This window comes from Mus musculus, chromosome 2, assembly GCF_000001635.26.
Source record: "Mus musculus strain C57BL/6J chromosome 2, GRCm38.p6 C57BL/6J".
NCBI classification, from domain to species: Eukaryota; Metazoa; Chordata; class Mammalia; order Rodentia; family Muridae; genus Mus; species Mus musculus.
Genome location: NC_000068.7, coordinates 125,658,416 through 125,672,464, shown reverse-complemented (window position 1 = coordinate 125,672,464; position 14,049 = coordinate 125,658,416). Strand labels below are relative to the sequence as shown.

General features: G+C 42.5%; 1 protein-coding gene across 4 annotated transcripts in view; it reads left to right on the top strand.

The window, feature by feature from the left end:
• Shc4 (SHC (Src homology 2 domain containing) family, member 4) overlaps positions 1 to 14,049 on the top strand; it is a 96,710-nt gene that overhangs the window by 51,684 nt on the left and 30,977 nt on the right. For all 4 annotated transcript variants that reach the window (XM_006499656.4, XM_006499655.4, XM_006499657.4 and 1 more), the window contains 2 exons: positions 2,145 to 2,198; positions 6,141 to 6,192. In XM_006499656.4, coding sequence (XP_006499719.1) covers positions 2,145 to 2,198; positions 6,141 to 6,192 — 106 coding nt within the window. The remainder of the gene's footprint in view (positions 1 to 2,144; positions 2,199 to 6,140; positions 6,193 to 14,049) is intronic.

Here is a 14,049-nt window from a genome sequence, read left to right as displayed (position 1 = left end):
ATACATATTTTAAATATATACAGATAATCACGCGCCACGGTTGCTCTACAAACTTAAACTGTAGCCAATAGTGTTTGAGAATATCCACACCCTTACCACGTATTGTTTTATGGAATTAATATAAGTAAACTTAAGTTTTATCAATTTGATCTCTCTTTCGTGTGTATGCGTTTGTTTGCCTGTCTGTAATGTTTGTGTGCCACGTGTGTGCATTGTGCCTACAGAGGCCAAAAGAGGGCGTTGGAACTCCTAGAAACGAAGTCAGTTGTACACTGCCCTGTGATTACTGGGAGTCGAACCCTGGTCCTTAGTGTGAGCAGCCGATGCTGTTTACTGCTGAGCCATTTCTCCAGCCTTGATTGTATCTTTATAATCTTTCCATAGCTTTAGTTTATTATTCGTGGATGCAATGGCCCTGTCATGTCCAAGAGACAATGCTCCATAGCATTCCTCTTTATCTTATATAATTTTTGCCAATGGTCATTTTTTATATTCTTCAGCGAACTTTTCTCCAAAGTGTTACATGATCCTTACTAGTTTTACATACTTGAACATATTTGTATGAAATCTTCCTCTTTATCCATTAAATGAAGTTTCTCATGAGCTGTTATTGGAATATAATCTTTGCATGTTGATTTTTGTTCTTATTGAAATGTTAATAGAGAAAAGTGCACAGGTAATGTGTGTGGCTTAATTATCACAAGCTACATATATTTGTTTACTTACTACCCAGAAGAAAAGGCATCATTCGTGGATCCCAGAAAACCACTCTTCTCTCTTTTTGTGCCTCGTGAATAACCACAATTCAGACTTTATGCAAATAGTTCAATAAAAAGTTTGCCAGTTTTGATAAATGAAACGATGTATTGATATATTCTTTGTTTTGACTTCTTTTTTAACCCAACAAATATGTTGTCATATTTTAAGCAGTCTACTATTTGAATATCACAATAGTCACCTTCAGGATTGCTTCTAATTCAGGGCTATTATAAATAGCCTAGTTATTTCATTTCCTAAGGAAACATCTTGTTGCACAACTTTATTCAATTATTGTTGAGTATGCTTCTAGGAGCAGTTTTGCTTGGCTGTCTTGTATGTACAGCCTTCGTAGGTTCTGCCTCACAGTTCTGCAATCAGGATTCATTGGTAGTTGCATAGCTGGCATTTTAATTAACCTTTAAAACCTATACAAGTCAGTTATTGCACTGTGATTTCCAAACACAAGCAAACAAATTAGAATCTCCAATAAAACAATCATTTTGGGTTAAATTAGTGCAGTTATTTGGCTAGTGATATCAGAAGTCTTTATGTTTTTCAATCGTTTTTAGGTTTATGTGTGGGTGTTTTGCCTACTTGTGTGTACTATGTACATGTTCTGTGCCCCTAGAGGCCAGAAAAGGGCTTTGCATCTTCTGGAACCAGAGTCACAGGTTGTTTGAGACAACATGTTGGTACTGGGACTGGAACCAGGGTCCTTAACCTCTGAGCAACCTCTCTATCCCCCATGTTAGAAATCTTAATATTAGTGTGTTTGGATACATAGTAGTGAATAACTAAACAAAAGTAAATACACTAAGTCTATAAACAGAAAAAATAAATAAGAGTATGAAGGGAAGGGGGGAAATGTTCTGGTTAAATTGATGACACATGTTTCCAAGTCTGCTTTTTTAACTCTCAGCTCTCAATTTTTCTGGAAAGAAATTTTTATATTCCAGAAGGCTTCACTCACATGACAGCAAAAGATGGCCCCATTGGGCAAGTGTGGGTGTTCCTTAGTGGCAGAGAGAGATATTTTTCCTTCTACTACTGATTCCAGCTTCTCCCACAAAACACTGATTGGCTGTATCTAGAGAGCGGTGTTGAGTAGATTGCTGATTGGATAGTTAGACCTAGAACGTATGTCTACCTAGGTGAATAGGGCAGAGAGAAAGGCACCATGGGTCAGATGAGAGTAGAGAACGTAACTTAATGGTAGAGTAAATCCTTAGGATACACAATACTTCAGTTTCAATCCCAATAGCAAAACAACAACAAGAGTTTATTTTAGAATGCAGACAGTATAGTTTCTAAAGGGATGCTAAGTAAGTAGAAACAAATCAAACACATTATAGTGTTAAAATGTTTAATTTGCTTTTGTTTTCCAGATTATTGCAAATCACCAAATGCAATCGATTTCATTTGCCTCTGGAGGGGACCCTGTAAGTTTAGATTTGTACAAGTTCTTTTTGTGAGTCCTAAGAATTTTCATATGCAGAATATTAACTACTTCATGTCTTTTTCAATATTGCAATTTGTTGAATGCTTCATGTATCAGGTAGAAAACAAAACAAAACAAAACAAAACACCCACAGTGGTTTGGGCAAATGTTTCCTCTGTCAGGATTTTAAAAGGTCAGGCTTACTAGAAGGACTGCTAGCCCTCTGTGGTGTTAGTAGCCACTGAGTTATCATCTGGTAAGTTTTCAGTTAACATAAAAATCGTGAGATCTGTGTGTCCTGTGTGCACTGCCGTTTCTCTTGCAGAATGTTCCCCACAAGCAGACTAAGCAGATTATCAGTCAGATTTAATCCAAGATGGGAATCCCATTCACCATCAGAGTTGTCAGCCAAGGCTAACAAGGCCAGTCTATAATGACCATCCAGATTTGTGTAAACCTTGAAGACACTGCTCAGTCACGGGGGGGTGGGGGGGGGCTCTCTGTCAAGAGCCTGTAGTGCTCACCAGTCACAGATTGTACAGGGGTTCTCTCCGAGAATACTTTCCAGAGTGTCATTCCTTGATTCCTCACTGTGTTGCCGGATATTTTATCACACTGTGAACACCGAGATTGCTGTTTACTGAAAAAAGCTGAATCTAGTTGTGGTGTGGCTCAGCCTTAGCACACCGGTTCATCCCTTTAGCTGGAATTCAGACAAAACCGTTAGTACACATCTTTAATCCTGATGAAGGTAAAGTTAGTTTGTAGAAGGGAGCACCCGTGTTTGAAAGTGATTTCTAATTGAGTGGCAGAAATAGTGACAAATCAGAAAAAGATTTGACAGAATAGGATATGCCCAACTCTCACAAGAAGAGAGAGGAAAAAGAGGCTACTTAAGAGAGAACTGTGCAGAAAAGAGAGGAAGAGGGAGGGAGGAAGGAAGTGGCAGTTTTACTAATTAAAAAAAAAAATCTAGGCACACGTGAAGACAGAATAAGCCAGAGAATGTGTGCAGGAGGCAAAAGACCAGAACAGATTGCTTGAATTAATTTGAGGCCAAGCAGAGCAATTCATTGAGGAGCTGAGAGAAGCCAGACTGAATCAGTCATCTTGGGGAGGGGTTTGAGCCAGAATAGCTGAGTTAAATCAGCCAGCCAGAGTTCAGAAAGAACAAGAAAAGTGAATTTATTTGGCAGTAAATCTCAGAGGCTGAAAACATTCTAGGCCTAGGTTAGATTGTACAGAGGCTAGAAACTTCCAGGACTAGACCTAGGTTAGCAGATAGAGGCAGTAAGACTCAGAGGTGACAATTACATCAGGTGACTAAAAGATACTTTTACATCACTGCTTCATTTTGGGACCAGGGTCCTTAGAGAGGTCCTGCATACATGGATAGTAAATTGTTGATCCATTAGCAAACAGGGCATGTAGGATGGCTTGTGTTGTGCAGTATGAGCCCGGAGGTGAGGGGGTGGGGAGAGAGAATATATATGTATATATAGATATGTGTATATATATCACTCTAATCTATCCAACTCTGTAATCTGACCTCAACTATGAAACCAAAAGTTGGATATCAGAGAGAGAGAGAGAGAGAGAGAGAGAGAGAGAGAGAGAGAGAGCACAATGAATCTAGATAGAAGAGTGCTGGTTTCTCTTCTCCTCCTAGCCCATTAGATTTATTATGAAGGGACTCAGGCACACGTAAAAAAAAACTTATTAGTGTATGATGTCTACTTAAAAAATGATTGGTGTTTGCCCTGAAATTATCCTGTTTAAGTTCCCGGGGCTGTTGTCCTGTTAGGAGTGGTGCACAGGCCTTCATCTACTGTACATCCAACAGGGTTTGTTTTTGTTCTTCAGAACTGTAAGGTTTTCCATCCCATCTTAAAATGGCTTCAAAGCTTTAAATTAACCGAAGCACTGTCCTTGAGTCAAGCCGTCTGCAACCATTGTGGGAAAACGTTTACATCAGTACAATCAGTGGAAACCCTGGGCTCTGCAGTTGAAAAATCCACTGGCTTGGAGTTTACATGATGATCTGGCTTGGTATTAGCCCCTCTCCCCCCACCAGTGGAGTTTTACCCTCCTGTCAGGAAGACACTGAAGGCTAGTGTTGAACGTTAGAGTCAAGAGCTTGATGTACTGACTTGTCTAAGATTTTGGGTCTTTCTTTGCAAGATAGGGATAACTCCTGTCGCCTGTGAGTTGCCAGAATTGAGTGAGATAATGCACACTAGAGCTGGACATACTAGAGCTGGACACACTAGAGCTGGACACACTAGAGCTGTACACAGTGAATCTATCTCTGTAGTTGCTTTAGGATGCCCGCTGAGCTGCTTCAGTTGCATAGCTAGCTGGGCTAGTCACAGGGTAAGTGAAGCTGAGTTAGAAGTCCCATGTGACTCAGCATCGTCGTTCAAAAACACGGACCATGTCTGCTCTCCTTCACTTTTAATTCTCTCTCAGAAAGTTTTTGTTTTCTTAGTAACTGTGGAACATCTATTGCAAATGCTTCTATAGCCGCCCATGCTTTCTCTGTTTCGAAACATGCTACAGATTTGTGAAAAATTAAAGATACTTCAAATATTTTCTCCTGACATTTGTTCTTTCCTTTTAAGTATTCTGCACTGTCTGCACCCCCATGCCTCCAGGTATTTACAGTTATAGAATTTTAAAACCATTAGAAAATGCAAGCTCATTTGGAAGATGATGAAACGGGCCAGGAGGGGCCCCACAGCGTCTGTTCCAGGCTGCCGCTGTAGCACCTGGTCAGCTTAACTAGAGTGCTCAAGTCTGCAATGACCGTGACTCCTAAGATAACAGAAAGCAATGCTCATAGATAGGGCCTTATTTATTTAGAGGCTGTTCCAACCCAGCTTTCTATTTGCCTGAGACATTTACTTAGGTGTGTGCTATTTTTAAAATGGCTTAAGACAAGTTCTGCTGACTGTGAGATTTGCTTCCTGCATGATTCATTGTGGTTGTTAAGTGGCTACCCTGGAGGGCATTACCAACACAGCTTCTACTTCCTGCCAGTAGACGGCATCTTCCCTCTAGAGACCATTCTAATACTCTGAAATGGCATTATAGGTATTTTTTCCCTCTGAGAATTAAGATAGCAAGAGCACCTTTAATTATTAAAACCATCCCATTCATCAGCTCACTGTTTTCATAAAAGCTGGAATTTCAAGCGTCCTGTCTATTTTCTTGTTTTCTCAAAGGCAGTAGCATATCTCTTCTTGAACTTAAGTTATTCATAGGTTCTCTGTTCTGAAATGATTTGCCTCTGCCTACGGATGAAATAATTTATATTTTTGCTGTTTTATTCTGTAAGCTATCTTGCAAAACACACATGCAACCAAAAACCAATAGGTTTCTGATAAACTCATTTTTGGATGCACATGAATTTGGACACAGGCCAGTGACGACACCACATCTCAGCTCCTGATAACTTTGTGGCAGAGGAGTTCTACACGTGTTTCAACTGAGACAGTCAGTTTCTAGACAGTTTTAAAGAATTCCTTAGCTGTGTTCCCTTTTATTCTTAATGATATAGGCAGACTCGGAATTTTCAATCTCTATCCTTTCCCCATAAGGGTCAGAAAACTATAGATTTAATTGTTAAGCTCTACTGGATATGCCATAGAGCAATAGTTCTCTACCTGTGGGTTCTCCAGGGGTCACTTCAGATGATCACATTATGACTCATAATAGTAGCAAAATTAGTTTTGAGGTGACAATGAAAATAATTTTACGGTTAGGGGTCACCAGAACATGAGGAACTGTATTAAAGGGCTGCAACATTAACGGGCTGAGAACTTATGCCATAGAAAAACAGTTATGTCTAAGGCTTTGGCTCAGTTGGGTCCTAAGGAAGTCTTATCTTATTCATTCATTTTAAATGCAATTGTTTCTCTCTCTCCCTCTCTTTCTTTTATAGGATACCACAGACTATGTTGCCTATGTAGCTAAAGATCCAGTCAACCAACGAGGTATGGACAAGAAACTTCTGGGTTTTCATAAGAGCTGTTAGCTACCGACTATAAAAATAAGTGGTTATTTCTAATGTACACAGTAATGGGTGTCACACAGTAAGGCCCTATCTATGGGCATTGCTTTCTGTTATCTTAGGAGTCATGGTCATTGCAGACTTGAGCACTCTTGCTAAGCTGAACAGGCGATAAAGAGAAGCTGTGAGGCCCCTCCTGGCCTGTTTCATAGTCTTCCAAACGATGGGCATGGTCCAATGGTGCCCCATCATTGTAGGATGATATTGAAGGACTCTAAGAAAACTATGTAAATTTTAATTGAAAATAAATAATCCTACCAGCAGAGAAGAGTGGAACAATTAACAGGCAATATTTAAATTCCAGCACTTGAAAGATTCACAAACTAAAAAGCATATTTACATATGCAAAAATAAGCTGTTTTGTTTATGGTAGTGTTGTTCCCATATCCCAAGGAGAAAAAGAAATTGAACACAAAACTCAATGAGACATTGCTGTTGGTGTGTGTGTGTGTGTGTGTGTGTCCCTATGCACTTGCTGCTGAAAAAGCCTGGAGTGTTACTTTGAGTTTGAGTATGTGGCTTTTTGGACAAGGCTGATCTTAAACTCACTATGTAGCCGAGGATAACATTGAACCTCTGATTCTCCTGCCTTTATTCACCCTGAGTGGGATTATAGGCATGTGTCACCATGCCCAGCTTTATGCAGGTCTGGGGCTAGAACTCCGGGGGTTGTGTGTGCGAGGCAATCTCTGTCCACCTTTAGGTCTCACCTCCAATGTCTCTTCTTTTGAGGGGCCTTCTACTGATGGCATAGCCTACCTCTAGTCACATGTGCCCCACCCCCATCATGACTCAGTATTTCTCTCCCTGCCAACAAGCCACACTTTGTTGCTTGCTGTTTTTCTCACGTACTTGTTTGAACATTTCCCATGTTCTTTCTATTAGGCTGAGATCTCCCTTCTTACTGTTGTTTCTCAGATACTTTACAATGCTCAGGCGTGATGCACAGACTGTGTCTCAAATGACTGAGTGGAAGAGCCGAGTGAGAGCCTCATCCTAGGGTATAACGAGGTTGCCTAGGAAAGGCATCTGCAGGCTGGGCTTAAAGTCAAAGGCCTGAGGTTCCTTAGAAAGTTCGACCTCTCTGGACAGATGTGGTTGGTACTGTTTCTCACCCTCAAACCCAAGGCATTCAGACTCCCCCTGGGAGATGGGTTTAAGCTAGTTGCCCTCAAATAGAACCTGGGAGTTGGGGAACCTCTTCCACCCTGGTGATGGAATTTGCCTTCAAATATTTGATTAAGTGAACATGGAGTGCTATTTGGGAATCGAAGGAACAGAGGTGGAAATGCACAGCTGCAGGCTGCGTGCGGCAGAAGAAGGAAAACACTCTCCCATGGCAGAGAAGAAAGACCTAATAAGCACGGACTTGATCCCGTGGGTAGATGGGTAGAGGTGCTTTTTGCCAAGCAGACTTCTAGAGAGACTCATCGAGCAGGCACTATTAGGTGCATTCAGAGAGAAACTTGAAGCCATGGAGGCAGTGTGACTGTCAGAGTGAGATTATAAGAGGCATTGGATGGCATAGAGAGTGGCCATAGTCAATGCTTGCCAATTGCTTGCCAAGAAGGGCACGGTCCTGAGAATGGAGAGAGGAAAGAGCAGGTGACAAACACTTTAAAATGCTCCATAGAAAGGGACCACTGAGCTGCAGAAAGTTGAGTGGATAATGAGGGAGTGGCGAGGAAAGGAAGGAGCCAAGCACTGGGAAGCTACCAGCATGGAGCCGCCTGCTGTATTTGGAAAGACCTCTGAATAACATTTGTTTTTCTTACCATAAAACATACAGATATGGAAGGAGAATCACCACAAATACAAAGCCAGTCTGAGCCATATGCTGTGCCTCCAGGACATGGTCTGGGTTATAGCCTGAGCCCCTGAGCCCATGTTAAAAAGAGGTTAAAGAAAGGCATCTGGGATCCAGATTCTTTTGCATTTTTGGCATCTGCCATTGTCTTAGATTGTCCCCCTGCTGCTATAATCAAATACCCTAACAGAGCAGCCTAAGGGTTTATTCTGGGTCCCCATTTAAAGGTGGTTGTCACTGCAGGAAGTCCAGGTCACATCCATCATCAGGAAGAGAGAAAGGTGAAAGCTTGCTTGCTGCTCAGTTATCTTTCTCTATATACTGTCCTGGATCCCAGCCAGGGATCAGCGCCATCCAGAGTGGCTGGGCCTCCTACCTTAGTTAATACAATCAAGATAATTCCCTACAGGCATGCCAGAAGCCATCTGCCAGGTGACTCTATATCGTCGAGTTGATAGTTGACACAAATATCAAAGGAGTCGAAGCTTTCACTGGGTCTGTGCTCAGAAGGATATGTACAGGTTGAAGTGCAGTGTGATGAGATAGCTACAAGGTAGTGTCTGCAAAGACAGGGCTTCAGGGAAAGAAAAAGAACAGAAGCTAAAGAGCCACAGGGAAAGAGAAGCCAAAAAAGACTACAGAGAGTGGGAGGTGCCAGTAGGTCACCAGATACCAGGAAAGATTCTGGGCTTTATAGAAGGTGTTATGATTTTTGCCATTGCATTGCAATCGCAGTACGATGCTTCTTGCAGTTGTGTCTGTACAGTGATATCAGAGGGCAGAAAATCAGTCGGAATTGTAGATTCCAAGCCAGATAAGGTCTCATTAGTTCTAAACAGAGGTCGTTAGTGGTCTAAATTGCCTGGGGGATGAAGGGGCAGTTTGGACCAAATCTGGACTAATAGTATCTGATGAGCGTTTACACTAAGTGTTGGTGAAGGGATGGGAATTGCTTGTTCCTGTGGAGCTTGGAGAGATATTGTACACAGTCCAACATCTCTGTGACTGGCTCCTAGCTCCTACCTACTGCTCAGCATCATCCAGTGGGAGGAGTTGTAGTGAAGTTGCCACTAAGAAGGTGGAGGAGATTCTTCTCAATAGGAAAAGGGCAAATAGTGAAACAGAGAAACAAGGCAAAGAAAAGTAGCTGTGTGCATTGCATGCTCGCCATGCTGCAGACATTGTCATGTGCACTTTGTGCACATTGATTCCTGTCATCTTCTCAGCAGTCCATAAAGTAGGTAATAATGGTATGTCATATATATATATATATATATATATATATGTGTGTGTGTGTGTGTGTGTGTGTGTATGTATTATATATATACACACATATACACACATACATGTCATACTTTATGCAGTATCACCTTATATATATGCATATGTATATAAAATATATCATACCATTATTATATATATTGTAGGTAATACTGTATAAAGCTCTGTGTGTGTATATATAATATATATAGTAATACTGGTTTGTCATGTGTCATGTATGTATATATAGTAGGTAATACTGTATAAAGTTGTGTATATATGTTATGTATATATAAAACAAAGTAGGTAATACTGGTATGTCATAGATAATGGAAGACTAAAGTCAAGACAAGCAGGGCCTTTTAAATCCAGATACAGCGGCACGCATCTACAGTTCCTGCAGTCAGGAGGCTGAAGCAGGGAGATAGCAAATTTGAAGCCATATAGAAAGACCTTATCTGGGGAAAAACAAAAAAGATTTTTTTCCCTGAGGCCCCTAGACAGTAAAGGGTGGAGAAACTCCAAGTCCTGAGCACAAGTTCCTTTCAAAAGAGCCTTACAAGACTCCAAGAAGCATCTGAAGGAAATGCAGCTTATGAGCAAGCCGAGCAAGCCAGAACACAAAAGCTATGGATGTCACGGTTCATTTCTAGATTTCTCATATTGGGAAATGACAAGTGTGCTTTAGGGAAGTGGTTAATCTTGAATGTAGCCAACAAGAGCACAGATCCAAACATTCTATAGGGCTGTTTGACGATTTGGGTCAGGTCTGTTGCCCAGTCTGGCCTTTAAACCAGCAGTTTCATTTCTCAGGAAGTAATTAGGATGTGCAAAGAGATCAAACAATTAAAATCACTGCCATATAATATTTATATGCCGGAGGCAATTATTAACCCAGTATCATCTATTAAAAATTAAACCAATCCATAGCATGTTCAAGATTGTTTTAGAAGGATGTATAATGCCACAGTTGAAGTATCCACTATGCTATTAAGCGCACAGACAGAATATGAGAATCTGTGTACTGTGGCCCAGGTGATTTTTGAGGCGGGGATTTACACAGAAAAAAGCAAAACAAAACTGGAAAGGCCTATGCCAAACTGCTAATAGCAACTGTTTCCGCATGGTGGAATTTGGGGTGATTTTAACTTTCTCTTGGTCTTTTTTATTTTCTTCAATTCTAATAATGAGTATTTGTTATATATTTTCAAATGTTCTCAATTCCTGAATAAAAAATAGTGGAATGAGAAGGTGACAGAACATTGCCTAGTGAGTTAGGATTCTCCTTAGGGAGACCCGCTCTGTCCAAGTGTCACAGGGGACTGGGATTTCCTTTTAGAGGTCCTTGGTCAATAATAAGATAACCTTAAAATGGACTCTGAAGGAAATTCAAAGTCCATTTTATTACAGTTTGAGGAAAAAAACCCACAGGACAGATAGGCTGGAAATCATGGCAGGGGCTTTGGAGAGGAGGTAGGAAGATCAGGGGAGTCGGCCAGGCCTTTGAATTAGGGTCAGGTATGGGAGTCTGGAAGCCACTATAGAAGTGGGATTATGTAGTCTTCACAGAAAACAGTGACTAGGCAAAAATCTTAAGATTTTGGTTGGTATTCAGTGGAGAGATAGAAAGCTGGGGTGGCAGTGGGGTTAGGCTTTATGGTTAGAACTGTAAAGTTCAGAAAGCTTGGCACTGGAGATCTGCAAACAACCGCACAGATGGAGGGGCTTCCGGGTGCTACAAGTAGAGGGACTGCCAGGGGCAACCAGGGGTGACCTCCTGACCGGGAGATTGATGGGCCTGGTTGGGTTCAGTAGTTTACAGTGTTCTAATCATTGAGGTGTGTGGAAATACTATCCATTCCTCAGACCAGCAGGAAGCGTCTTTGCCTTCATCAGCCTCAGTAAAATCCAGTACTCCAACCTTTTCACTTGGTGAATGGGAGGTGAGGCCCCAAACTGACCATGAGCTAGGCATCTGCCCTTAATGCCCTCCGAGCCTGCTACTGTGGGTCTGGAGCCTGATGCCAGCCAGGAACGGGTCTGGGGGATGGGAGACGGGAAGATAGCTAGAGGCGAGGAGACGGAGAGAGGGAAGCAGAAGAAGTGGAGTAGGACCATCAGCAGAGGAGTCCACAACGGAAGGGGCTGAGGCTTGCAGAGAGGGGAGAAGTCCCAGGACACGCGGCGTGGCAGCGTGAGGAGGAGGTCCGGTGAGAGCGACCTTCTTAGGAGGAACAGCACTTTTTCCTGGAGAGGACACCGGGATAGTCTCACGCTGGAATAGTAGGAGAGTGAAGGAAAGAAAACACCTTCAGTTCAGCAGAGAGCCCACAGACTAGGTGACTTCAGAAAGGCAGGAGCCAGACGGCAAGGGTGAGGAGGAAAACTCGACTGGCAGGAAGTGGAGGTGGGCACAGGAGACCAGGCTTCCTGCTAATAATCCTCCATGTGTCACCCCTCCCCCATCGTCCCTCTGCTGTATACCTGGTTCAACGTTTCCATCCAGATCCAGCTGGTATTACGTTTTCCTAACTTGGCTACGGCCCTGTTATGAACTCATCAGTTTATGAAACGCTTTCTTTGTAGAGAAGGCAAGTTAAAAATGTCAGTGTTAGGTCCAGCCTTCTCCTGTAGCTGTCGTGAGGAAGCCCATGCTGTCTTCAGCTTTCCAATGCTGTGGCAGGCTAAGGAGGTTTTCATACCGTATCTGAACTTAGTCTGAGAAAAGACCCCGGTTTACCTGGACTGTTTATGTATAGGAAAGCCATGAGCTGAATATTAAAAGAGAATTGTAAAACCAACGCCCCTGCCAATGAAAAGCAACCTAAACGAATCTGCTAACTTACATTTGTATTTATGCTTGTAAAGTACACAGGCTGCTGTCTGTGAATCTACTGTTCTTGGAGTCTGATGCTTCGGGAGGCATCTACTCCATTTGCGTCCCACAGCACCATCTGGTGGATGATCTGAGACACTGACCTTTATTTCAAGAACTAATTCTAGACAAATGTTGATCTTTACGGAAAAATGAACAATCTGAGAGTGGTGGTGTATGCCTTTAATATCAGTACTCAGGAGACAGAGGCAGGTGGATCTCTGTCAGTTCAAAGCCAGCCTGGTCTATAGAGAGAGTTCCAGGCCAGCCAGGGGTATATAGTGAGTACCTAGAGGAGGTGTGCACTGGGGGTGGGTTTTGAGGTTTCAAAAATGCTCGTTTCATTCTCAGTCAGCTCTCTGTGCCTCACAATGCTTGTAGATCAAGATGTAAGCTGTAAGCTAACTGTGTCATCGCTATGCCTGCCTGTCTGCTTGCTGCCATGCTCCTAGCTATGATGGTCATAGACTCACCATCTCAGAAACTCAAAGGAACAAAACTCTTTAAAAGGCCTTCTACTGGCTAAGAGTAATATTCATTCTTTTGTGTAATATTACCCTTAGGATCCCTAGTGAAGGGACATGCTAAGATTCCTATGATTTTTACTGATGCTCATAGGTAGAACTGGGAGCTTGGGAAAGAAACCAGGTGTGTGCACTGATTCCAGATGTAGACATCAGAGCTCAGGCTGCCATGGCTGTTTTCATGTCACCAAGAATCCCTTGGGAACACGGGATTTCTTATGTATCCGTCTTTTCCCCTTTGCCTGTTAGCGGCAGGTAGGGCAGCTCCGACCAGGAATTCTAGCATTTTGTATATGATTCATGGCAGGTTCCTATGTTGCTTCCCTGTGATCATGTGAACAAACTAAGAGTTCAAAGAGTAGCACTGTCAAAATAGGGGTGTTTGCTAAGAGGAGGTGGGGTGTGGCACGGGCCTAGGGCAGCCTGCCACATTAATGGAGAGAGACAGGAGCCCATGGTGTTTGTTTGTTTGTTTGTTTTTTCTTTTTTCTGTTTATTTTTTCCCTTTTCTACTTTCTGTTCCATCTTCTTTAAAAAAAAAAAAAAAGCCAGCAACAGGGTAATTGAAGCAAAGCAGAAAATTATTTGGAGAACTGCCTATGGACAGACAAAACCAAAACCTTCTAGGCATTCAATCCAGAGAAGTTGCAGAGAAGCTGAAGCGCTTTAGAGTGTGCTCAAGTGGTGGTGGTCGGGCTTAGTGCTTCTGTGTGCCCAGCCTGCTTGTCCTGCTCCTCAGAGGGTTTAAGTTAGTATGAAGAAAAAAAAATACCAGACTTTCTCTAAAGGAGACAGACAGCCTATCCTGCTGTCCTCATAAGTGAAGACCTGGCCGTAGTTACTGTTATAGAACTGTGATGAAACCCCATGGCCAAGGCAACTTGTAAGGAAGGGGGATTTAGTTTCAGAGAGTGAGTCCATGAGCATCATGGCAGGGAGCAGGCAGGCACTGGGCCTGAGCAGTAGGCCAAGGGCTCACATTCTGATCCACAACACAAGGCAGAGAACGCTAACTAGGAATAGCATGGGCTTTTGAAACCTCAAAGTCACCCCCAGTGACACACCTCCTTCAACAAGGCCACGCCTCCTAATCCTTCCCCAAAAGTTCCAACAACTTGGGACCTCATTCAGGTTTCTGAGCCCATGGGGAGGGGTGGACATTCCTCTTCAAGCCACCACAAGTAGCCCATCCAGGACTACACAGATGGTGGCACAGATGGTGGAATTTGAACTCAGCTCTGGATCTTTTTCACAGAGTTCTTCTTGTCTCCCATCCTCTTACCTCTTTCACAGGAAATCAGTGTTGTATGTTTT